Source organism: Gekko japonicus, unplaced genomic scaffold, assembly GCF_001447785.1.
Source record: "Gekko japonicus isolate JY-2015 unplaced genomic scaffold, Gekko_japonicus_V1.1 scaffold63, whole genome shotgun sequence".
Taxonomy (NCBI): Eukaryota; Metazoa; Chordata; class Lepidosauria; order Squamata; family Gekkonidae; genus Gekko; species Gekko japonicus.
Window position 1 is genome coordinate 128712 of NW_015168654.1, and position 27127 is coordinate 155838.

The 27127-nt window shown below is 45.9% G+C and overlaps 1 protein-coding gene across 2 annotated transcripts in view; it reads right to left on the reverse strand.

Moving 5' to 3' along the window:
- Nucleotides 1-27127, reverse strand: part of LOC107113778 (nuclear GTPase SLIP-GC-like) — a 73538-nt gene that overhangs the window by 29267 nt on the left and 17144 nt on the right. For both annotated transcript variants that reach the window (XM_015415145.1, XM_015415144.1), the window contains exons 4-10: nucleotides 26381-26486; nucleotides 22013-22235; nucleotides 15555-15773; nucleotides 11538-11729; nucleotides 8384-8559; nucleotides 8069-8087; nucleotides 6795-6884 (exon numbers count right to left, since the gene is read on the reverse strand). In XM_015415145.1, coding sequence (XP_015270631.1) covers nucleotides 6795-6884; nucleotides 8069-8087; nucleotides 8384-8559; nucleotides 11538-11729; nucleotides 15555-15773; nucleotides 22013-22235; nucleotides 26381-26486 — 1025 coding nt within the window. The remainder of the gene's footprint in view (nucleotides 1-6794; nucleotides 6885-8068; nucleotides 8088-8383; nucleotides 8560-11537; nucleotides 11730-15554; nucleotides 15774-22012; nucleotides 22236-26380; nucleotides 26487-27127) is intronic.

A 27127-nucleotide genomic window follows, 5' to 3' on the forward strand; every position in this document is an offset into this window, starting at 1 on the left:
TTATCCTGCTTAAATGGACGCTCCCCCCTGCCCCCCATGACCAGCCTTCTTGTATATATTGTTTACCAGAAATTATTATTATTATTATTTATTAGGTTTATATCTCACCCTCCCCGCTTTACAGCAGGCTCAGGACGGCTTACACTGATTAATACAAACAATTAAAATCACATAAAATCATGTAAAACAATTCAGTCATAAACAATCACAATTTATAATGTGCTGCATGATAAATTAGTTGTTATGAGCAGTGTTCCCTCTAAGCTGAGTTAGTGTGAGCTAGCTCACAGTTTTTTAGCCTCCGGCTCACATGTTTTTGTCTTAGCTCAGGAAGGATGGCTCCAGAGCAAACTAACTTATGCAGTAGCCAAATCGCTTGCTCACAGATTTAAAGCCAATAGCTCACAAAGTAGGATTTTTGCTCACAAGACTCCACAGCTTAGAGGGAACATTGGTTATGAGATGGCGTACATTGAGAGTGTACACAAAGACTCACCATCATTTTGCTCCTGATCTTAACGCTCAGGCGGTGCAGGCTAGATGTCAAGGGCCAAGGGCCAGGACTATAGCTGTTACTATGATTTTAATGTGGTTAATGTAGTGGCGGCTTCTAATTATAGGCCTGGTGGAAGAGCTCCGTCTTGCAGGCCCTGCGGAATTGTAAAAGATCCCGCAGGGCCCTGATCTCCTCCGGGAGCTCATTCCACCAGGATGGAGCGGCCACTGAGAAGGCCCTGACCCTGGTAGTTGCAAGCCTAGCATCTTTTGGGCCCGGGAGGGTCAATCGGTTTTGTGACCCCAAACTGTAGTGCTCTCTGGGGTAGATATGGGGAAAGGCTGTCCCTCAGGCATGTCGGACCCTGGCCATAAAGGGCTTTAAAGGTAAGAACCAGCACCTTGAAGCAAATTCAGTATGCTATTGGCAGCCAGTGCAGTGACTTTAGCACAGGTTGGATGTGTTCCCACCTGGGGAGACCCATCAAAAGTCTGGCCGCAGCATTCTGTACTAGCTGCAGCTTCCGAATTTGCAACAAGGGTAGCCCCATGTAGAGAGCGTTACAGTAGTCTAGTCTTGAGGTGACCATTGTGTGGATCACTGTTGCCAGGTCATCGCGGTCGAGGAAGGGAACCAACTGCCTAATTAGCCAAAGATGGTAGTAAGCTGACCTGGCAGTGGCTGCTACCTAGACCTCCATTGATAAGGAGGCATCCAGGAACACTCCCAAATTCCTCACCAATGGTGCCCCATCGAAGGTTGGGAGTGGGATCCCCACTCCTGCACCGCCCCAACCCAGGCACAGGACCTCCTTCTTCATTGGATTCAGTTTCAGCCAACCAGCCACAGCTTGTAATGCCTGGTCCAGGCCTTCTGGTCTGGAGCTGGACAGGCCACCCAACATCAGATAGAGCTGGGTGTCATCAGCGTACTGGTGACAACCCAGCCCATGCCTCCGGGCAATCTGGGCAAGGGGGCGCACGTAAATGTTAAACAACATCGGGGAAAGCACAGCCCCTTGAGGCACACTACATTCCAGTGGGTGCCTCTTGGACTGCTGTTCCCCTAGTGCCACCCTTTGTCCCCAACCATGGAGAAAGGAAGCGAGCCATTGCAGGGCAAGCCCCTGAATTCCAGTGTCGGCGAGGTGGTGTGTCAGTAGCTGGTGGTCGACCGTGTCGAACACCACCGACAGGTCCAAAAACAACAGCACTGCCACTCTGCCCCGATCGAGATGGGCGAACAGCACCGTCTCTGTCCCATGCCCAGGATGAAAGCCAAACCGGAAGGGAGCTAAGATGGAAGTGTCATCCAAAAAGCTCCGTAGCTGAGTCACCACTGCAAATTGGAAACCGGCTGATAGTTGGCCAATTCAGCCGGATCCAAAGATGTTTTTTTCCGGAGAGGGCGGACCACTGCTTCCTTGAGCGTCCCAGGGAACTGACCTTCTGTGAGGGACTTGTTGATAATCTCCCTCAGGGTGCCTCAGAGCCCATCACAGCCCGCTTTAATTAGCCATGACGGGCACGGATCAAGACAGCATGTGGCAGGGCAAACAGCTAGGAGCAATTTGTCAACTTCCTCTAGACTGAGTGGGCTGAAATGATCCAAAACCAAAATCAAAGACATGCGTGAAGCCTCAGGCTCGCTCACTGTTTCAATTGTGGCAGGGAGGTCAAGGCGGAGCGACAAGACTTTATCTGCAAAGTAGCTCACAAAAGCCTCACAAGCCTATATCAAATTCTCTAGCATTTGGCCTGCCCTGTGTTTGTGTAGTTATCGACTGAATTGTTCTAAATAATTGGGCTGGGCGTGAGCTCGTAGATGCAATCATGGCCGTGTAGAACTCTCTCTTCGTGGCCTTGACTGCCATCTCATAAACGTCCTATAAGATGCTCTTGTAGCTTCATCTCGAGCGCACCGCCACCGTCTCTCTAGCCGTCTCAGCTCCCATTTCATAAGCCACAACTCCTGGGTGAACCAGGGAGCAAGCCTAGAGCGAGAGCACAGAGGGCACCTGGGAGCGATCTTGTCGATGGCCACGGATAGTCGGCTATGGCAATCTCCTACAAGCTCGTAGAGCCATCTGGAACCGCACTGGGTCCATCTGGTTCCGCGGGCGAGATAAAATATGTTCGCCATCTAAACAGGGTTGGGGTGAAACATTCAAATGGGTCCTCAGGGCATGGTGGTCCGACCATGGGACTTCCTGAGCAGTAACCCGGTCCACTGTTACCCCCATGCGAAGATGAAATCGAGCGTGTGCCCAGCCTGGTGAGTGGGGGTCATTACATATTGGGAGAGTTCTAGTGCTGCCATGGACGACACCAGGTCCGCTGCCTGAGTGGAGGTCGCGTCATCAGCATGGACACTGAAATCACCCAAGACAATAAGTCTAGGGTGTTCCAATGCCCAGCCTGACACAGCCTCCATCAGGGATGGGAGGCTATTGTCCAGTGCGTTAGGCAGTCAGTACGCCAGCCAAATTGCCAAACTCTCCCCGGCCTCCCATACCAGGCCAGCACACACTATGCCCGTGATCTTTGGCGGTGGGAGTGCCCTGAAGGAGTAAGCCTCCCAGATGAATAGAGCCACTCCTCCCCCCTGCCTCCTAGTCTGCAATTGGTGAAGGACTGAGAACCCAGGAGGGGCTAGCTGGGAGAGAGCTACTGTCTCCCCTTCCCTCACCCAGGTCTCGGTCATGCACGCCAGGTCTACATTCTGCTCTTGCAGAAAGTCCTGGAGGACCATGATCTTATTATTTATAGACCTGGTGTTACACAGTGCCAATGTTGGAGGGGGGTTATCCATCATAGCCCCTCTGCCAACATCGGGATGGGACGCAGGCTGGAAGAGGGCTGAGCTTTTCTATTTCTCCACCCTCTTCCTTTATCACCCTGCCTGGTCCCACCGCTGTATTTTCCCCTCCCCAGGAGCACCGGAATCCCTTGGCGCAGCGTTCACATCCACCGAGTTCCAAGACTTCACCAGGTACTACGGGATCCACCATGTCCGATCGGCCCCTTTCTATCCGGCCACCAATGGCCAGGCGGAGCGCATGGTGAGAACTACCACAGACGCACTTCCCAGGATGGACTCCAAGGACTGAGACTATAAACTGGCCGCCTTTCTCTTTGGCCAATGAACAACTCCTCACACCACAACAGGACGCAGCCCCGTGGAGCTCCTCCTAGGGTGCCGCCTGATGACCAAGCTGGACTGCCTACACCCTGATCAGGCTCCTGAACAGGAACCGGACACAGAGACATGGAAGGCGGCCAGGAAATTCTTCCCGGAGGATCCCGTGTACGCTTGAAATTATGCATGCCCCCCCCTGGATTCCAGCATGGGTTGTGAGAGTGACAGGACCTCGATCCTACGAGGTCTCAGGGGAAGATGGTCAGCTGTTACGGCACCACATCGATCAGCTGCGCCAACGAGTTCTCCCTCTGGACCCAAAGGACTTCATGGACACAGAAGCCTCCGAGACAGCGGCCACCACACAGCCACAGCCTACATTGGTTCCTGCCGACGAGGAGCCCAGTCTCCCTCCCACCGCTCAGCCAGCTGACAGCACGCACACCCTGAGCGAGGTGCCACCGCCCAAGCCAACTCCGCTGCCGATGGCGCACACTACGCCGAGTGCCTCGGCCCCTGCTGCTGCAACCAAACTATGCCGTTCCTCTCAGGAACAGAAGGCACCGGCTTACCTTAAAGACTTTGTGCATGGGTGTGTTTTGGACTATGGGGGGTGGGGTGTAATGTATCTAGACCCGACCACGTGTGAGGTTAGATCTCCACACGGTCATACGAAGCCTTCGAGCTTCACTCCGGGAGGCAATGGCCCAAGCGGATCCTAGCCCACGCCAATCGGAGGGCTAGGCTTCTGGTCTGGACCTATGGAACTCTCGGCCACTGTATATAGCCTATTACTAGAGTGGGGGGGTGTTCGGGGAGTGGGTTACTGGGCATATAAGCCGGCCTGCGAGCCAGGAAGTTTGTTTGTTCTGAACTTCTAATAAAGTATGAGAGCTGAAATCACTTGCCGGTGGCAGGGGCTTGGTCCCTCTATCATAGTAGACTTTCTTTCACTGTTGGAGATGGCGAAGGCATGGGATAGTGTGGGGGACAATGCTGGTAAAGTTGCAAGCAATGTACTCCGCAAAAGTTGTCCCATTAATAATTGGGCAGGAGAGAAGGGAAGGCCCATCACTGGAGTATTCTGGAGGTTGAGCAAGGCCAAATGGGATCTGTGCCCTCTTGGAGTGTTTTTAAGAGTACATGTTTAACATTTTGGACCACGTGCTTAGCTAACCCATTGGACTGAGGATAATGAGGACTGGAGTATGTCAAGATGATACCCCATTCCTTGGTGAATTGCTGCATAACCTGACTTGCAAAAGGAACATGATCAGACACCATTTCCCTGGGAATGCCATGATGTACAATGAAAGACTTCAGCATGGCAACATCAGTACAGCCTGTTTTGTCTGGAAGCAAAAACAAAGTACTCAGAATAATAATCAGTTATCAAGAGGTAAGAGTGTCCTTGAAGTTCAGAAATGTCAGTTGCCACCTTAAACTGAGGGAGGTCAGAATAATAATCAGTTACCAAGAGATAAGATTGTCCTTGAAGTTCAAAAATGTCAGTTGCCACCGTAAACCGAGGGAGGTCAGGGACTGAATGTGGTAGCATGACTTCTCTGTGATTGGCAGGCTGCAAGGACAGACATTGTTTGATATGGGCATTCATGTTGGGCTAGTACATGAGAGGTTGAGCCCATACTTTAGTGCACTGGATTCCTTGATGCGGTAAGTACAGTAACTTCAACATGTCATGTCTGATGTAGTAGGTATTACTTCTCCTCAGGGGATTAGAAACATCACTTCAGCACTGAGGTGAAGTTCTGCCAACCCTGGGGAAGTGTCCACATAAGTTCTGAGCAAACTACCCAGCAAGGTTGGTGCTAGACTCCCACACCATGGGACCCAGCAACTCCCCTAAAAGTGTCCAGCGAACCAGTCAAACACTATCTGTAGCCCGGTTACTCACAAACACAGTAACTGTAAATTAGGAAAGATTTATTTACAAAGAAAAGTTTTAGAGTCCAATACAACAGGAAAATAAGAAAATCTAAACACTTACCTAGCTCAGTACTTTGAAACAACTATGGTCATTATTTTAAAACATACCTACATAATACTTAGCTGTAAAGCATTCCAACAAGCAGAGACCAGATAACAAGTTCACTCCTTTATGATGAATGATGAACAATGAGATATCGCACACCTCAGACATAGAAACCAACCCCTTCCCTCAAAACTGACTTTGGTTATACCATTCTAAAGCCATGACTCCAGCTGACCAATAAGATGCTGATATCAAAGCAATTTACACTTTAACCTTCCTATTGCCCTTTAGCTGTTCTTACCATTATATGTCAAATAGTTTGGGACTGATGCTGCAAGTAATAACCTTGCTCTTGAGACAAACTTCTACTTGGCAACACTACATTTCTCCCTTATGCTCCTTTAACAAGGGTGTAAAGAAATGCATTTTCTCCTGGGAGGTTGGCAAGCAGCAAACTTCTACTTGGCATTTTAAAAAATTTTCTTCTCTCTGGGCAGGGAAGTCTGGGCAATGGCTTTCCAGCTTACCTTTATACATATGATAATGGTTCTGACTGGAGAGGTAATGGGTGGGTCAAAATCTCCCCCATTCTCGTAGCAGGGAATAGAATTTGGAGGACTTTAAACTAGAACAACTCCATGGAGAATCTCCAGGAAGGAGGTAGAGGAAATGCTTCTCTGACATGGACTGACTGGGTCAAGTGGGAGGGGGAAACAAAGGCTCTCTTTCTTTGGGATGCTACATCCAGGAGGACTCTGAGCTCTTGTCTGCATGCAGGCAGCCATTGGACATGTGCTCACCTGGAGAAGTTGTTGTTGTTGTTATATATAGGTGCATCCTTTCCCCCCTCCCTTTACCACCTATTATCTCTGGTGAGTTTCTTCATACCCTCAATGCATCTGATGAAGAGAGCTGTGTTTCTCGAAAGCTTATGCTACAATAAAGTTTGTTAGTCTTAAAGATGCTACTGGGCTTTCTACTATTTTACAACTCAGATATCAGTAATTTCTAAGATGGTCCCCCAACCCTGCACACATTGGTAATGATCATTCATAACAGATTAGAGAAATTTCTTTCTCTAACAAGCCATATGGCATTTGTTCTGTACAGATTATGAAAAACGTGCGAGCTATGAGGTTCTGGGACTTAGTCTGTGGGGTAGCTTACCTGCAGCTTCTCCTTAATGACTTTATGCTTCATGTCCTTCACATTTTCGTTCCTCTCTAAAATGGCATCATGCTCATTCTTCACGGAAAACTGTGTGTGGAAAGGTGAGCAGAATCACATGTCGTGCCCAGCTACATATTTAGCCCAAACCCATACCAATGAACTATTCAAGGGTGGACTGATCACTTAACTTACAGGGAAAACTCCCAGTGGGCCACTTCCCTAGAGGGCCATTGATGGCCAGGAGCAAGCATAGCCAAGACTCAGCAATTCTGCCAGTGCCTCAGGGGTCATTTGTCTCAGACCCCGCATCAACAATGGTAATTGGTATCAGCTCAGCAAAAGCCTTCCCCCCATTTGTTGTTGTTCAGTCGCACAGTCAAGTCCAACTCTTAGCGACCCCATGGACCAGATCACGCCAGGCCTTCTGGTCTTCCGCCGTCCTCTGAAGTTTGCTCAACTTCATGTTCGTTGCATCTATGACACTGTCTAACCATCTCATACTTTGCCGTCCCCGTCTTCTTTGACCTTCAATCTTTCCCAGCATCAGGGACTTCTCCAGTGAGTGCTCCCTTCTCATTTGGTGGCCAAAGTATTTGAGCTTCAGTTTCATTATCTGGCCTTCCAGGGAACAGTCAGGATTGATTTCTTTTAGGATTGACTGATTTGATCTTCTTGTAGTCCAAGGGACTCTCAAGAGTCTTCTCCAGCACCATAGTTCCCCCCATACCACTCCCAATTTGTGGGCAAAAAACAATGGGTAAAAACCAATGTCCATTGCTGGTGCTGCTGACGAGCACCACTGCTTGTAACACTGCAGTGGCCACAGAGCTTGGCAAGCTCCAAAGTGATTTTGGTCCACTCGTGAAACTGTATATTGGAAGAATGAAGACTCAGAGAATGCGTGTTACTGCCTCCATTTAGAAAAATATTACTAAAGCAAAAAAAAAGAAGATGAATAAATAAGCTTGTGCCCCCAGTTTTGTTTTTCATTTTAGCATTTCACACTCTTCCACAATGAACTGACAGAAAGGCAAAGAAAAATATAACTTTTTAAATTTTCACTCCACCCAGGAACATACACAAGCTCTATTCTCTAGACCTACTAGGTCTATTGATTCTAGAAATGGGTCATGAATGACATCAAACAAAACTCATCAGTCATATTGACAGCAATTAATCTTAAAGATAAGAGCAGAAAATCGATATGAAACTTTTGTCATGGATGAATTGTAACAAACATCATAGTACAAGTTTTCAGAATGTTTACTTACATTGCTGTTTTTTCTTTCCCTGGAAAAAAGAAAGTTTACTTAGATTAGCATAATAAATTAATTTCAAAAGATTTGTGACAGAAAGTAGTCACCATAAACTAGAATAGAGCCAGGGTTGTATATGCACAGCATTCAGATCAGAATTGACAGGAAATTCACACAAATGAGAATAAGAATTCACAGTTTTCCCAAGTGGGTCATTTTAAATTACAATTCTGGGACTTTATATTAGGCTATGGGGTTCTTTTCCAGTTTTGGTGGAGAGCTGTGTATTGTAGCACTCAAAATTTTGGCAACAAGGATCTTTGTAAATACCTTCTGTATTCTTCAAGATCCATTTTATCTGATTTGGTGACCACCATGGCAACGTCAGTACAGATTCCTCCGGGGAAGGCCTTGATGCTTTCTTCCAGTAACTTGGCCTGGATCTTCTCTCCTTGAACACGTTCAATGTCACTGATAATCCAGATGACTGAACATGTATTAATACTCTATTTTTAAAAATAGGAAATCAATTGTATTAGATAATGAACTCTCAAAAACCTAGGGTTGCCAGGTCCCCTCGTTGCTCTGGTGGAGGGATTTGGGGGTGTTCCACGGTGGGCAGGGAAGCCCCCCAGCCCCACCCAAGTTTCAGCTGATCTGCAGGGACCATGTGGCCCGCTGACCAGCTGGAGGGCCCTTTAAATCAAGCAGGAGGGGAGGGAGAGGGGCAGTCATGGGCCGCACATTCAGATCACAAAAAGACCCTTTTAAGGGTCTTTTTGCGGGTGGGGTGGGGTGTGTGGCATGTGGGGCTGGGGGAAAGGGTCCTTTTTGCGAGTCGAGTGTGTGGCCCGTGACACACTAATTTGAGCCAATACAAAATAATAGCAATCCATAGACGAGCCTTTGAAGTAACCATGCCAGTTTCCAGGCGAATCAAAGAATTAAAGACACCAGGAGGGACCTATAAAATATGTCTTAAAAACTTGGATTGGACTGTCTCTAAAGCCTGCCAGCGAGGTTGGTGTGGGGATATATTTAAAGGAGCCCCATACAGTAATTGGGCAAGAGGTTTGGCCCTAAAAATCTTAACTGGTGCCATTGCATTCCAACCTCCCAGGTTCCAGTAAAATTTCTCAATTGCATCCAGGCTTTTGGTTGCAGTTGTAGTAATATAATCCACGTGCGCCTTCCTGGAACCTGAGGACTGGAAAACTATTCCTAAATATTTAAAGCAGCAAACCTGCTTGATGTCTACTGCATTAATCTTCCACTTGTATAATTTTGGGTTTGCAGTTTTGACTGAATGAATGATGATGACTCTTCGTTTGAAGTGCACAGAAATAGAAAACAAGTATATTTGACCCATCATTAAAGGGATACAGGGATACATTATAGGGATACAGATAAATGTAACTGTAGGATACTATGTGAGGGAGGATGCAGAAGATATGCTTCGCATATCAAAGATCCTAGTTTCAACCCCTGGCACCTCCAGCTAAGGACTAGGAAATAGCTCCTTGAACTACTGCTGCCAACAAACTGGATGGATCAATAGCTTTGACTCCGAGTAAGACTGTTTTCAATGTTATTATTCCCCCCCAAAAGGAATTCTTCTGGGGCCCCAAAACATGGCCTTCTCTGTAGTGGCACAAGGAATGAAGAATTCTCTTCAAAAGAGGCCTGGCTGAGCTTGACTTCACGGTAATTTAGGAGGCATATAATACTGTTTTCAGTCATGCAGACAACCTATTCTGGAGTGGGGTTTCATTTCCTTATATACCATTCTATATGTTTTGTGATGCTGCATATGTCCAGGTACTTTTTTAGAAGAAATAACTGTTCCAAAATCTTCAAACCATTTGTCTGATTTAAATTACAAAGCCGGCACTAATTGACTTCTCTTTTGCATCTTCTACTTTCTACCCAGCAACACTGGCCTCTGGAAATCTTCCTCTATCCCTCCATACAAAAGAGAATATACATTTGGATTTCTGGCTTTAGTGATTTCATTATAAGTGGGTTTTCTACATTCCCTCTCATATCCACATGGTACACATCCATATGCAGCTGCTGGTGTGACCTTGGGTCACTCATAAGTTCTTTCAGAGCTGTTCTCTCGAGGGCAATTCGTGAAGGAGCTCTCTCAGCCCCACCTACCTCACAAGGTGTTTGTTGTGGGGAGGGGAAGGAAAAGGAGATTGTAAACTGCTCTCCTTCGGGTAGTGAAGGGCGGGGTATAAATCCAATCTCTATTCTCTACAATATAACCAGTCTCTTTCTATATCCCCAGATACTGCGGAAAAAGGCAGAACAGAAAGATTCTATGTTTTGGAGTCCCTTTACAGATTAGCCAAGCATTTTCAAATTGCAGCCTTCATTATCCTGCAGAGCGCAGGGGGTTGGACTACATAACCTGCAAGGTTCCTTCGAGCTCTAATCTATGATTCTATGGCCCTGTTCATACGAGCCCATTTGGGCCGGGAGCGGGACGGAATGGGGGCGGAGCAAACGGGCGCGATCCCACCTCAACATCTGGGGAGCGTGCTGTCTCCGTCCCTGATCCGTCCCAAATGCCGATACCGCGCCGTAAAAAAGAACCACCTATCTAGGTGGTTGCATCCATTGGAGCGCCTCGAGCTGGGCTGTGGGATCGGCGGCGCATCCTTGCGCCACCGCATCCCGGCCCCCGGCCGTAATGCGCATGCTCGAGCATGTGTAGTTCGGCAGCCTCCCCCTCCCATCGGACTTTTCCTCCCCGGCATCTGATCGTGCCGGGGAGCGATGCGCCGCGGCTCAGGGGATCCGTGGGATCCCGCCCCGGCGTCTCAAGTTTGGAGCGGCTCTGAGTAGCCGCGTTTCAGCCGTCCCGTGTGGCAGGGGCCTATGTTTGTCAGCACAGCCTTCTAAGGTACTTCATTGTATTTTTAAGTATGTGTTCCACCTTTCCTTAAATATTAGAGCCAAAATTAGCTTATAACATGTTAGATACATTGTTTTCCTTTTTCTACATGTGGGGAACTAAGATGGAGGTAGTTTGTTATAGGGAGTGAAATTTCTTCTTCCAAAATTCACTTTTTTGTATAGCCATTGATTCCTCTTTTCCCTTTTAAAACAGGAGTTTCTCTTTGATTTCTCTTTGTAGCTTTCTGTTACACTACATGGGGGTGCTTTATGTGCTTTTTTTTTTGGGGGGGGTGCAAATTTAGTTTTTGCAGGGGGTTTATATTTGTTACACATGGTGCTCTAGCAGGAGGATAGGAAAGTTTGGGAATACATTGCCTGCCTCCAAGCATTTGCATTTTGAAATTGAAATTTTGCAGAACCTCCCTTTCTGAAGCAGAGATTTGAACCATGTAATGGGGGGGGGGGTTGTTCTCTTCATACTTGCTCTTCAACACAACTAAAAGGTTACTTCATGTAACTGTATGTCGAAGCCAATAGATATCCATGACATTTTCATCTCCTCCCTGTAAACAGTCACCTGTTTCCACATCTCATCCCTTTTCTTGTTAAAGTCTCCTGTACCAGGAACATCCAAAAGTACGACCCCTTCTGGAGGCATGTCTGACCCTGGAATGGTTACTTCTGCGTAGCTGATCAGTGGCCAGAGTTTATTGGTGCCTTCAGTCCCAACACGAAGGTAAGGATCCAGTTCGCAGGAGAGCTCTTCTGCCTGTAACACAACAAATAATACACTGAAGAAATCCACTAGCCTTCTAAAAGGTTAATGGTGCGAATGTCTAGAGTTGTCAACTGTCAAGTGTTTTTCCTCCTCATTTGATTTCTTGCATTGAGTTCAACATAATCTGTTTTGTTGATTAAACAAACTAATTTGATCCAAGGGAACTTGGCAGTGGGGGCTGAGTTGATCTCACATCTTGACATGCTGGGCTTCAACTCCTGATCTTCCAGAACCCACCGTGCTCTAGCCCTGATTCATCTGGACCCGTTACGGGATTGTGGGGCATTCATCTATGCTTACCCAGACATAATTAGGGTATTCTGCCAGCATTGCATTGTACAGGTTTATTTTAAGCATTGCTAGTTAATGGTAAAGGTTATATTACTCCTGTTTGTCTGGAGGCTAGCACTCACCACCCAGTGCCTGGGACATGCCCTAACCCCATCCTTCCTGCCGGCACTGCTCACATGGGCTGCAGGACCTCTTGGCATGGTACAGAAACTCCAGCAGCCCACAGGAACCTGCAGAGCTGGGTCTGCACCAGCAGCAGTAACCACAACAAGATTTCTAGTGCTGGCAGAGATGGCGAGTAATAGGCCAGTGAGGCCTTGCCCCAACAGCTTAATGGTGGCCTAGGAGGGCCAATGATGGCTGATACCGCTCTGGCCTAGTGGGCTATCATTACCACCCCAAGCTGGGAGAAAAAGCACCACAAGGCATAAATGGCAGCAAGGGGGCAAGCTGGAGTCTGAGAGGAGTTCACTGGGCTATTTACACCAAGCTAGTCCTGGGCCAAGGAGAACTGGCTGGGGGCTGCTTCAGGAGTGCAAGGCTGCCCAGAAAGAAGGGAAAGAATTCCACAGCAGGTCCCAGGGGGATTAGTGAGGACTGGGGTGACTTCAGCCCATCTCACCTCAAGGACACTGACCAGGTTTGAAGCCCAGCCAGCAACTGACCCCAACACCTGTTTCAGTGCACGGTCATTTATGATGTCTTAGTAGGAATCTCAGTTCTACAGCATGACTCGAGCACATGTTTACCCAGTCAATGTAATCATAGTTGAAGTGTCCCAAGTAGAATAACATTAACTGCTTTAGTCACCTCTATTTCTTTCTCCAACTCGAGATCAGCTTCAAGTGTTTCATCAGATAACCCTTAGGACCCACTATTTCCACTCACATAGCTTCTGTTGAGGAGTTAATTCCCCTGAGGTTTTTTAACTTATTGGATTCTATGCCCTCTTTGATGTACAATGCAACACCTCTACTAACCCATCCGTCCCTTTCTTGCCTATAGAACTTATGACTTTATCCTATAGATTTTTCTTTATCCTATAGATTTTTCCCAACCCACCATGTTTCTGAGACACCTACTATATCTAAATTGTCATTAAACACCAAGCACTCCAGCTCCCCCATCTTGGCTCAGAGACTAATTATGTATTTCTGTCTCTAGCAACCATAATTTCCCTCAGCCCCTTAGTTGCCCCACATGGCCCTCAGTCTCCATTGTGCCCTCACTCCCAATTTCTATTATGCTCATATCGATATAACAAGTCCATGAGAATCTTATCCGTGTGGCTAACTGACTGTCTCTACTTCTTCAGGTCAGCCACCTTGGCCTTGAGGGTGCGAATTCATTCCCTGAGAACCAGGAGCTCCTTGCACTGAAGATACACTAATGACTTCTGTCCAGTTGGCAGATAGTCATACATGTTACACTAAGTGCAATACACTGGATAGCCCCCAGCCCCCTGCTGGCATTCTACCTTCATAATTGTTTTATGGTTTGGTTTGGTTTTTAATTCCCCTTTTTATAAATTTCCTATTTATGTGGATTTGTTTGTGGAAAGTCTGCTTACACTATTAGAGATGTGGAGAGATTAGTGTCCTGGCTTCCTCACCCTGCTGCTGAACTTGTACATCTGCTAAACTTGCCTGTTTATTCCCTTATTCCAGACACTGTCACTGGAGCTGATACACTGGACCAGGCCTACTACTTCATAGAGCTCTTCTGAAAATGCTACCTTTGAGGTCCTAGCCTTTAACTTTCTGCTTAGTAACCTAAATTTTTCCTCCAGGACCACATGATTACATTTCCCAGTGTCATTGGTGCCAATGTGCATTGTAATTGCTGATTCCTCCCCAGCACTATTTGGATGGTTTTAAAGATTATTATTTTCAAATTATCAATGTAATTGGAAAATGTGGCAAAAATTGTTTTTTAATCACTGCATGTGTTTTTATCCTTGTCCCAAACTAAATGGACAAGCCTTGCTCAGATTAATTTCTCCTTTCATGGGTTATAGTGGACATCTGATGCCAGTTCCCTAATTGCGTAACTCCAGATGCTTCCACACCAGGGTGGTTTTCCATGATGTTCAGGATGCTGGTGCAACTATGTGTGAAATCGCCTATGCAACAAACATTCTAGACAGAAGAAGGTAATCCATATTCTCTCCACTGTTAGTCATGGGCTCCGATCACACACAGAAGTTGCCGTGGGATACTCACGGATGTCAGGTGGATTTAACGGGCATGATCACACAAGCACATCTGGCAAGCATCGCACACCCGTTGGCAAGGCGTCACATCCTACCGAAGATCTGGAGTTAAAAGCTACTGCAGAAACTCCACTATTTTACGCTTGCCATGGGCCACAGACAGACGTCCTCCGTCTGATCACTCCAGCACCACATGAAGCGCGCCAGAAACATGCGCCGACAAACTGCTACCCCCGATTCCCTGCCGTTGCATCTGATCATGTCCAGCCAGGTCACAAGTGTGGTGCAGCGAAAAGCCACACCTCCCCCCGCGTTCTCTGGCCAGTGTGAACGGGACCATGGTTTCCCATGTTTGCTGTACACTGAAGCCCCCCACACACACACAAACTGGGGTCTCATGTGACCCCCCTCAGGATTCTCTACCTCTTTTTATTTTGAGGAGTATGGGTAGTAATGCATAGGAATAACACAGTACCTTTAAAAACCTTTGATGGGGAAACTTACAGTCACCTCCAAATGATCCCTTTCCCCTGTCTAAAAGGCAGGCTGAAGACTGGGCACTTTTCTTCACTTTTGTTTTAGACCTCCACAAGTATGAGTAACGCTGCACAGGAATAATGCAATGCCTTTTAAAAACTTTTTCAAAAATCTCCATTTATTTGCAGAGGCACCTCTGAACTATCCCTATCCTCTGTCTAAAAGGCAGGCTAAGGGCCAAACAAAATATTATGGTTGCCACAGGCCCATTTTAGAGGAGATTTTGGCCATTAAAGAAATGCCGTAAGGGCCTGCCCGCAGCATAGGGGGACCAGGAGGCCTTCCCCCCCCCCATGCTTTTTCAAGTAGCAAAACACAAGTAGACTATTTCAGCACTTGAAGAGGCACGGAAGGAAACAAGGTCTCCTTGTTCCCCCCTCCCCACACTACAGGCAGGCCATCATAGAATTTTAAATGGCCAAAAACTTCTCTAAATTGGTTTCAGTAACCATGGGTTGGGCCTGTGGCCACCATGATGTCTGGTTTGGCTCTGAGGTGTGGGAGATTCTCTTCTCTTATGCTAATTTTCAACAATGAAAAAAGAACAATTGACTAGAAGTCCTGCAATTGCTCTTTTTCCCTTTCAGACATAAACTGCCTGTGCCAACAGCATCCTGCACAGGATACACCATGGTATGGGCACAAATAGATGATGTTATGTGGAAACTTGAAAAAATAACATGACTTGGGTATATGAAACACGGAAAATTCTTAGTGTAAAAGTGGGGGGGGGGCATCTCAAAATGTGAGAGCAAACAGAAGACGGCAGCACTCACCTCCTGTGCCTTGATTGAAATTTTTCTTTTTGCCGGAATAGTCACCTGCAGCTTTGTTTTCAACAAGGTTTCATAATCTTTTTCTTCAGCTCCCTCCCCATAAAGAGCATGGAGCTTTTTAATGGCATCCTTCACACAGTCATCATCGTCGTCATCATCTTCATCACTCCCATTCTTGCTCAAAATCTCCACAAGATTCTTCAGCTCTTCTTTCCAGTCCTATCAGTGAAGAAACTTTTAAGCTTAGGCTAGATATAGACATACATAGAAACAGATAGGATGTAAGAAGCAAATTCTGTGGAGCGAATTCTACTTTTCTCCAATTTCATTACTAAACAGACACACGATTAAAGAGTAAAACAAAAATGTGAAACAAAAACAGGCAGCTAGCTAGCATGACTTCCCATCAATCTGTAAAAAAATATATTGTGCATACATGGGTAGCCCTGATTTGGGCTGCAGAAAAACAGAAGGGGGAGATTTTACCCTTCAATCCTGCTTGGCTTCACTAATCAAAACTGTGATGTATTGGAATCCTCACTTGAATCGCCCCATTTACATTCAATGTTAAGCTTGAGCCGGATGAAGGCTCCTCTGAAACACATTGCTATTGGTCAACCTCCCACGGCGACCAATCAGAACTGTACAGTCTCCAGAGAGGGAAAGACTCTCATTGGTCTTTAACTATGCAATCTTATTGGTTGTTAATTGTAAATAGGCGTGGCTATATTAGCCCGGGAATGTTTAAAAGGAGCCTAGCTCCCAATGTTAATCTGTTCTGGTTCCGAATACGTTTGAGTGTTTGTTCGCTTCTTCAAATAAAGCTGAATCACTGAGCTGAGATCACTCTCCGATCCTTTGTTAGCGCGATCTAACAAAAACCACTCTTCCCATTCTGTTATTAATGCTTTAAAGGAAAAGGAGAGAGTAGTGGTGCAGAGAATTCAGTTTCAATTAGCAAAACTGAGAGGAGCGTGAAAGGTTAAATGCCCTCTTTCCTGCATGGGCCTGATCCACATTGTGGCTGCATGTGCATGGAACTTGTTTACAGACTGACAAATCTATGATTTCTATCATATTTTGACCTATAGCTGATTGAAGCATGAAGGAGGAGGCAGACTGTTGGCTTTGCAGTGGGATTTCTATTCAAAGCACCAGGGCTATCCATTTAAACATGTGGTGCATTCTCTCCCACACCTTAAAATTAGCTGGAAAGAGGACAGCTTTGTGTGAATGGTGATTCACCTTGTGCAAATGGTGATTCACCCTGGCTGGCACCCTTCTCTGTTCTCCACTATTTACATCTACCTCGCCTTCTTCCTCCCTGTCCATGAAGTAGCCAGCAGTTGGAATTGAGATAGGTCAATTATTTTGCCATCTGATTGTTGAAATGCTGTTAATGTTTTAACTGATTTTATCTTGTTTTGTTTATGGCTTTTGTACATCGCCCTGAGCCCTGCTGAGGCGGGGGTTGGGTGATTCATAAATATAATATATAAATAGATTCTGAGAAAAAGCAGTCTTCCGTTTCAACCTTAGGCCAAGCTACACATATTGCTCCCAGTTCACATCTCCTCCCACATCTTTTCATTAACATGCTGTGTGAGCTCCCCCCCCTATAGAGACACCCCAAGAGGAATACACCCCCAAATCTTTTAAACTTAAGACGCATTAACTGAGAGGGGAAAACAACAACTGCTTTAAGGCATTCCCAACAGGGAGCAGCCTGATTTCCTGAATACTCTGGAAAAATATCAGAAAGTCTGCTTTCAAAGCTCCTCATACCCTTTTGCCATAAACAATTACCCAGGTTTGCTGGGTAATAACCAGGGTTCGTTTCGTAGAAAAAGAGCTAGGGGAACTCATTAGCACAACTCATTAGCATATGCCACACCCCCTGACATCACCGGATGTGTGTCATAAGACCACACCCCCTGACATCACCGGAAGTGTGTCATAAGGCCATACCCACCACTCAATTAGTCTTAGTCTTAAAGGTTAGTCTTAAAAGTGCTATTTGAACTCTTGGACTATTTTGCAGCAACAGACTAACACAGCTAATTCCTCTGAATCTAAACCCACCACTCAGGCTCCACCCCCAAAATCTCCAAGGTATTGCCAACTCAGAGCTGGCGAGCCTATCTGATGGCACATGTGGGGGAAAACAAGCAAACCACCCATGTCAGGTAAAAAGGATAGAAGTTCAACACAATTTTATCTATTTTCAGTAACTGGTTTGTTGAGAGAAAAGCAACAACAAGCACATCAGTGAAGACCTAGTACCAGAGTGCCAAAAAGGAAAGCTGTTTGGTAATAGATGAAGTACAAAATATGTAGCTATTCACATTCCAGTTACCAGGAGTGTTCCCTCTAAGCTGAGTTAGTGTGAGCTAGCTCACAGCTTTTAAGCCTCTGGCTCACATATTTTTCTCTTCACTCAGGAAGGAGGGCTCCAGAGGCAAACTAACTGATGCAGTAGCCAAATCACTCGCTCACAGCTTTAATGCCAGTGGCTCACAAAGTAGAAATTTTGCTCACAAGACTCCACAGCTTAGAGGGAACATTGGTAGGCAATTCCAGGGAGAAAAAACAGCTATAAACCAAGGCCAGCTATAAACCAAAACAGCTATAAACCAAGCATGGGGGCAGATGACCACATTGCTACGGAAAATACACAGAAAATCCAGGCATTTATACTTTGTTTTCACTCCAAAAAGCCCCATCAGGGGCCCGGCGGTGGACTTGCAAGGCCGGCGGGAGTGCGAGGAAGCCCCACCAAGTTCCCCCGGCCCCCAATGGTCCTGGCCACCGCTGGTCTTGCGGCTCCACTGCCGAGCCCCATCAGGGGCCCGGCGGTGGACCTGCAAAGCCAGCGGGAGTGCAAGGAAGCCCCGCCAAGGCCCTCCCTGGCCCCAGGCAGGCAGGGGTGGGGAGAGGCGGGGAGGAAGCAACTTACCCTCCCTCTTCTCCTGCCTCCTCCTGGCTGAATGAGGGCCGGAAGCAGGGGGCGGGGCTTCGTCGTGTGCCCTGCCTCCTGGCACCTCACCCAGGGGAACGGCGATCCCCTGCGGTTCCCCCTGAATCGACCTCTGGTAATAACCAAAGCTCTTGAAATGCAACCGATGAAGAAGCCTGCTCTCATGAACTCTGCAGCCTGTACCCAAGATCCCTTCTTCCTGTGATTCTCAAGGCACCTCACGTTTAGGATAATGTATGACTTGATGCTGGCAGGTATATAACCCATAGTGATAAATGCACCTAACTTTATTAATACCATCAATCACACACCCCCATCAGACCCATCTTGAGTACATTTATTCAGGTGCTCATTCTATAGGTTGGTAGCACCATCTTATCACAGCCTGGACCTAGACTAGTAGCGATAGGGTCCCAGATCTTAAAAAGACACCAATCATAAGATAACCAAAAGTCCACCAAAATGCAACCAGAATCCGAGGTTTAGTCCAAATGCCACTGCAGATCCTAGTTCTGCTGCAGAACTTCTGCACCACAAAAGGCAATAGCAGACTTCCTCCACTAGCACCTGGGGTAAATCCAAGTGCATAAGAAGTACCCAAGCTATAAAGTACTGAGTTTGGACACATTGAGTAGTGATCAGTTCATGCTTTATTAAGTAGGGGGGGGGGAGACAAACTAGTGAGGCCCGAGCCCCACTTATATCCCTGTAGTACCCCACACCCAACACACACCCTAACACCAGTGATAGGCTATTTACAGTGGAGGAGTCCATCATAGGTCTACTCTAGGATCTGGGAACTCCAATTGGTCCACCCTAGGATCCAAATCATCTATTGTTCTAGCACCCGAAGGTGCTCTTGACCGCATGGTCTCGCTAGCGCTGATGTGGTCATCTCAGTATATAACACAAGCCCTCCCTCTTTGTTGATGATTCTGCTTCCAGACCATCTTCCAGTGCTGAAATCACAGGATTCCTCCCCCTTCTTCCACAGCCACTGGATGCTGACCCTCTTTTATCAAGACAGGTAGAAGATGTTTTTACTTCTTCCATTTTAAAAAAATTAAACAATGTATCACTTTGTTGTTGTTGTTGTTCAGTCTCGCACTCAAATCCGACTTTTTGCAACCCCATGGACCACATCATGCCAGGCCTTCCTATCTTCCACTGTCCTCCAGAGTTTGCTTAATTTCATGTCCATTGCCTCGATAACACTGTCTAACCATCTCATCCTTTGCCGTCCCCTTCTTCTTTTATCTTCAATCTTTCCCATCATCAGGGTCTTCTCCAGTGAGTTCTCCCTTCTCATTTGGTGGCCAAAGTATTTGAGCTTCAGCTTCAGTATCTGGCCTTCCAGGGAACAGTCAGGGTTGATTTCCTTTAGGATTGACTGATTTGATCTCCTTGCAGTCCAAGGGCCTCTCAAGAATCTTCTCCAGCACCATAATTTGAAAGCATCTGTTCTTCGGTGCTCAGCCTTCCTTATGGTCCAACTCTCACAACCATACATTACTACTGGGAATACCATTGCTTTGACCATATGGACTTTTGTTGGAAGGGTGATGTCTCTACTTTTTATTATGCTGTCTACGTTTGCCATAGCTTTCCTCCCAAGGAGCAGGCTTTTTTTAATTTCATGGCTGCAGTCACTGTTTGCAGTGATCTTGTCCTTCACATGAGAGGCCTGACCTCGGGAGTGACTTAGGTAAAAATGCAGTCAAAGGTGCATAACATGGTGTCATCATGTACATTCTTCACACAAAAAGCACAAGTGCAAAAAAAGAATCAAAGGCCATCTTAGTGATTTACTTCTCCCCAAGAACAAACCTGTCTGGGGACCAGAGTCAAAATCATAGAGTTGGAAGGGACCTCCAGTGTCATCTAGTCCAACCCCCCTGCACAATGCAGGAAATTCACAAATACCTACACACACACACGCACACAGTGACCCCTGCTCCATGCCCAGAAGATGGCAAAAAAAACCCCTCCAGGATCCCTGGACAAACGGGTCTGGAGAAAATTGCTTCCTGACCTCAAAGTGGCAATCGGCATTTCCCTGGGTATTTAAGAAAGGGCCACAAGAACTAAGCACTGAAGCAACCCTTCCTGCCCTCCCTCTCATGATCTGCCTAAGTTCACAGAATCAGCATTGCTGTCAGATGACCATCTAGCCCATGGGTGTCAAACATGCGGCCTGGGGGCTGGATCAGGTCCCCAGAGAGCTTCTATCAGGCCTGCATTGGAACTGGCCATCTCCTGCTTCCAGTTCTGATGCTGCTGCATCATAGCTTGCTTCACCAGACTCTCTCAATCGCTCAGCCATTTCATATTTTCCCCTGGGTCCTAGTCTCAGAACTCTGAGCATGAGATCTTTGTGGTGAATGTCAATAAATCAAAAGTAGGTTTGCAGCTTACAGAGACACACTCAAACAGCATACTCAAAATTGCAACAGCACAGACATTTTTATGCAATAATTCAGAGCAAGAGGTGTCAGTTATCAGATACTGTTAAATAAATGAAATATTGCAAGAGTGCTAATGTTTTAAGCATGTTTTTATTTTAAGTAAAAAAAATCTTTGTGTTTGTGTCTTTTATAAAGTTTATATCTCTGCTACCTGGCATTATAACACACATGGCCCGGCCCAACAAGATCTCATTTAGGTCAGATCTGGCCCTCATTGATTTCATTTCAACCCATTGGTTCTGGTACAGCTTTCTGGGGCAACAGACAACAACTCCACACCATCCTCTAGATGACAGACCTTCAAGTACTTGAAGATGGTTATCATATGATCTCTCAGTCGTCTCCTCCCCAGGCTAAATATACACAGCTCCTTCAACCTTTCCTCATAGGTCTCCAGACCCCTCACCATCTTCGTTGCCCTGCTCTGGATATGTTCCAGCTTGTCTATCTCCTTTTTAAATTGTGGTGCTCAAAACTGAACACCATACTCTAGGTGAGGTCTAACCAGAGCAGAGTAAAGCAATACCATCACTTTGCGTGATCTGGACACTATACTTCTGTTGATACAGCCCAAAATCACATTTGCCTTTTTAGCTATGGCATCTCACTGCTGCCTCATGTTCAGTGTCTGGTCTACTAAGACCTCTAGATTCTTTTTGCACATGCTACTGCCAAGACAAGTCTCTCCCATCCTATAATTATGCATTTGAGTTTTCCTACCTAAATGTAGAACTTTCAGTTTATCTCCATTGATATTTATTTTATTTGTTTTAGGCTAGCCCAGTTTTCAAGCCCTGTATCCTGACTCTCTTCTACCATATTTGCTACCCCTCCTATGGGATCTATGTTATGGCATGAGGGATAGGGATGAAGGTTTCTTTTGAGAAGTGCATTTCACATGTGTCAGATCTGTACCAGAATTTGCATTGCAGTCTGAAATCAATTCCAACATAAGGGCTCCCTGATTACCCAATTTATGCCAGTCCCTTTACTTCATAGAGAGTAATTGTACTCACATCATCTGAGAGAAGATGGATAGTGCCTTCGTACGGACCAGCCTTTTTTGTTTTTATTTGTATCACACATGCAGTGCAAGTACTGTCCCCAGACACTGGCAGGAACAATTTCTTCCCTAGAACGGCATTGAGCAAAGAGGTCTTCCCTGCTCCTGTTCGCCCAAAACACCCAATGTGTATGGGGTCCAAGGAAGTCTTTTCTGTCAAGGTACTCAAACGGTTCCTGTGGAAGAGAGGGAGAGAGATTTTATGCAGGCAGCAACAGCAGGAACTAATATGAACTTTTTTCATTTCAACTGTTCTACATACCCCCAAACCTCAGAAACTTCATCCATAAAATAAGAGAAAAGCAGTCTGCTAACCTCTAACTGTTGCTCTTTGAGTGGTTATCTGTGCATTCACACTGATGGACTTTGTGCCTGCACAGAGCTCAGTTTTGGAAATTTCTAGTCCTACAAAATAGGCATGAAAATCTCCTCTCCACAGCCCCATAAAATCAGTCCACTCAGGCTCCAGGGGAAGAAGTTGCACATTTCCCACTCAGTTCCTTCTTACTTAAGAAAGTACGCCACAGGAAAGTGGAGCAGCTGCTGCAGGGAATGCGGGAAGGCCATGTGAATGCACAGATGCCCATTCAAAGAACAACAGTTGCAGGTAAGTAACCTCGTTTTATTTATTTGTGGGTCTCTGTGCATCACATTGATGAGTGAAGATGAACAAGCTGACCTACCTGGAGGCTGCTGCAGGTGCCATTAGGAGAGGAGAGAGTGGAGAACGGTTCATCCAAAGAATAGTCCCAATTTGCCCTGGTATGCAGGGCATAGCATTTAATGAAAGTGGACAGTTAAGCCAAGTTGCTGTACAACATAGATCAGGTAAAGGTATCCCTCTCTTGAAGGTTGAGGAGGTAGCCATTGGCCTGGTAGAATGCACTTGAACATTGGAAGGTGAAAGCTTCTGAGTTAGTTGGTAGCCTTCCGACCTGAGGGGCTCATCTTCCGGCGTCATATCTTTTAGCCTTTTGATACTGTCCATGGGGTTTTCTTGGTAAAGATACTGGAGTGGGTTGCCATTTCCTTCTCCAGTGGTCTGAGTTCTCTGCTGTGGCCTGTCCGTCTTGGGTGGCCCTCCACGGCATAGCCCACAGCCTCATCGAACCACGCAAGCCCCCTCGCCACGTCAAGGCAGTGATCCAAGAGGGAGGATCTACAACTACTGCCATGCATTTGATGAATACTCCTAGGGCAGTGGAGAGGCCACAGGGCAGCACTTTGTGTGCATCTTTTTCCTATAAAGAGGTGGTATTAAGACATGCAGGCACCAGGCTCTGGCAGTGTAGGTTTTGTGACCAAAGTCATCTAACTTTCTACCCTCACAGTCTATGGGTGTGGACAGGGATGTCTGCTTGCCCTTCCCCGGTGCTATCTCAACTACCATTGTGTTCAGAGGCAGGTAAGAAGAGAGGAAGGGGCAGGATTCAGTGGATATGATAAAGATTGTCTTTCTCCAGGATGACAGTGGGACGGAAGCTCGTTTCTCCCAGGATTCCTTTGCTAGATCCAAAAGCTGGGAGACTACAGAAGAAGGCAAACAAGATGATGAAGAGTTGGAGTACCTTTCCTATGGGAAAAAGCTGGAGAGTCTGAGACTTTTCAGTCCAGAAAAAGAGATGGCTAAGGGGAGATATGCTAGAGGTTATAAAATCATGCATAGGTTAGAGAAAGTGGAGAGACCCTCTCCTATAACACTAGAACTTGGGGCACCCAATGACATTGTTGGGAAACACATTCCTTACAGACAAAAGGAAATACATCTTTACTTAATGCCTAATTAAACTGTGGAATTCACTGCCCATGGGTGATGTGATGGCCACAAACATAAATGTCTTTAAAAGGGCATTAGATAGATTCATGGAGGAGAGGTCCATCAGGGACTAGCAGCCATTGTGACTGAAGCCTACATATAAAGAGGCAGAAAATGTCTGAATACAAGTTCTAGGAGGCAGCATCCACTGGGGACCTTGGCCTCTATGCCCTGTTTGTTGGCCCTCCAGGGCAACTGGCTGGTTTCTGTCACAGTTCCCTCTAAGCTGCTCCAGGGGACACTGGCGCACAACATTTCAGAGGCCAGCTCAGAGGATTTCTGTTCTTCTCACAACCAAGCTTCTATAGGAAGCAATGGAGGATAGGGGCACCTCCTTCTGGAGCCCATAGAATTGGACCCCCTGGTCTAATCTTTTTGAAACTTGGGGGGGGGGGGGTTTAAGAGAGGCACCAGCAGCTATGCTGCAAATTTGGTGCCTCTACCTCAAATAACGGGGGCCCAGCCCCAAACACCCCTGGATCGATTCTCCATTATAGCCTGTGACTCAAGGCAGCTTACAAATCATACTGGAAAGCATAGTACTGAAAAGCATAATAGGGGTGTGCAAAAAAATCATTTTGTCCCCCCCCCCGGTTCAATGATTTGTAAGCTGCCTTGAGTCACAGGGAAAAGTGGGTTATAAATATTTGAATAAATAAGTAGTTTGGGCAGGTTGATAGCATTTAAGCAACTGAGGGACTTGGGAATGTTTAGTCTGGAGAAGAGGAGGTTGAGGGGAGACATGATTACTCTCTTGAAGTGTTTGAAGGGCTGTCCCTTAGAGGAGGGGAAGGAGCTGTTCCTGTCAGCAGCAGAGTATGGACCTCACAATAATGGGTTTAAATTAAGGGCAGGAAGGTATCGGCTGGATCGTAGGAAAAACTTTTTGACAGTAAGAGTTGTGAAACAGAGGAATCAGCTGCCTAGGGAGGTGTTGAGCACCCCCTCACTGGCAATCTTTAAGCAGTGGCTGGACAAGCACTTGTCAGGGATGCTCTCTAGGCTGATCCTGCATTGAGCAGGGGGTTGGACTGGATGGCTTGGATGGCCCCTTCCAACTCTGTGATTCTATGATTCCTGCTTGTTTGGTTAGGTGGCGTTCTGACAGGATTGTTCCATCTTTGTTATACTTGACCTGTAATGCTGGTTGTCATATTTCACTAAAAAAAACACAAGGTAGACTGCAAGAGCCCCCCCCCCCCCTATGTTTTCTAAGGCTGAGTGCAGGGCGACAGTCCAAGGCCAGGTCTACCAATATAGTGGAAAGGGGAGGGTAGATCTGTTCTCTGAAGGCCAGATCTACTAATACAGTGGAAAGGGGAGGGTAGACCTGTTCTCCGGAGGCCAGGTCTACCAATATAGTGGCAAGAGGAGGGTAGACCTGTTCTTCAGAAGCCAGGTCTACCATTATAGTGGAAAGGGGAGGGTAGACCTGCTCTCTGGTGGCCAGGTCTACCCCCATAGAGGACAACATTTTCTGTAATGAAATTTGACTTGATTCTGTTTTCTCTTATAATGTTTACATTATTCTTAAAATATAGTTTAAATATAGTTTAAAAGAATTCATTCTGAGATTTTTACAAGGTTATGGAAATCTAAAAATTATTTATGAAATAGTGAAATGTGGACTCACTCACAACTTTAACGTTACTAGCTTTTTCATTCATAAGGTAGAATTTCTGCTCACAACACTGTGGAGCTTAAAGGGAACATTGGTTGCTGCATGAAAGAGGCTGTTGGACTAAATGAGACACTGGTCTGATCCACTAGCATCTAAGAGATCGTTTCTACGTACATAGATCAAATATCCCATATACAGGTTAGGTGTGCACCCTTGTGAAGAAACGCACAAGTCGTGTACTCCTATATTCTGTATGAACAATACCCTGATGAAGTTCTGCCTGGACCTGTACTACAATTGCTGTCATGGGTGAACACTAATTAAGTCTTTGAGGAATTTGTCAGGGAACATTCATTAAATGAGCACGTCACTTGTAAAAAGTTTGGGAAAGCTGCTCCTTTGAATTACTGCTCCCAGAAGCCCAATGTCAAACTGAAGGATTATGGTGAAGTGTGAGTTTAGACAAACTAATTTGTTACCAGAATACCATGTGAGATTATACAATGTCTTTACTGTTCCCATGGCACAGGAGTTACACTTCAGTTTAGCATTTCCATGCATTTTGAAACATGGGTTAATTTGTAAGTGGCTTAGGCCTTCTCTTAAACTAAAGTGCTTTTTACATAATGTGCTTTCATCATGTTTCTAGACTTACTCTGCAGATATTGGTTTCTTTTGCTCCTTACGTAGAATGTATATACTAAAGTGTCGGTCAAACAGTGCTAGTCCTACTGGCTTCTTTGTCGGTTCTGAACCCTTGGTCCAATCAGGGAGCTGTCACGGGAGGTTTGAAGCAGGAGTTTTAGCTTTGAACAAATTATAGTTCCAATTTCTGCTACCACATTTAAAGATACATCTGAACAGAACTCAGGAAGAAGACTCACTTCAAATAGTTAATTTCATTTTCTGTGTCATCTTGAGATAAATCTTCAACCAATTTGTCATATGTTTCCTTGACAATCTTCCTTGCCTTTGATTCCCACTTTTCATCTGAAGAGCAGAATAAAAGAAAGAATTTGTAACTGAATGATTCTGGGACAAAATGATGGTCTCATTATACAAGCAAAGACTTGACAACTATTTGGTATAGAAGACAACTGATTTAAATAATGCAGTTTATTCCAGTGGGGCAGCAATCATCTGCAATTTTGTTGTGCAGTCATGGAATTTGGTACCCGGTGCAGAATTCAGTTTACATGGTCATGTGGCCAGCATGACTAAATGCCAGAAACGGAGATGGGCACCGCCCCCTAGAGTTGGATTCGACTGGCTTTCAAGCAAGGGAAACCTTTACTTTTACTTTTTTACGGAATTCAGTGTGGTGAATCAACATTTTGTGATAATGCATGAGAGGCAACTGCTGAAATCTCAGAAGAAAGAATATGTTCAGAATGGCCAGTGATCGGGTAAAGGAACTCAGCCAGCTCCATGCCTCTCTTCCATGGCGTGTGTTAAATCTTGTCTATCTTCCACAGCCTATTCGATCTCACAATTTCTTTAAGTCTTTGCTAAAATAATTCCAAATTGTTTGAGAAAGCCATGCAAAAAATGTTCATCAAGTGATCTGATTCACATAATCCTCTATACAGCATATGATCTACCTTATAACAAAATTTAAATTATTTTACTAC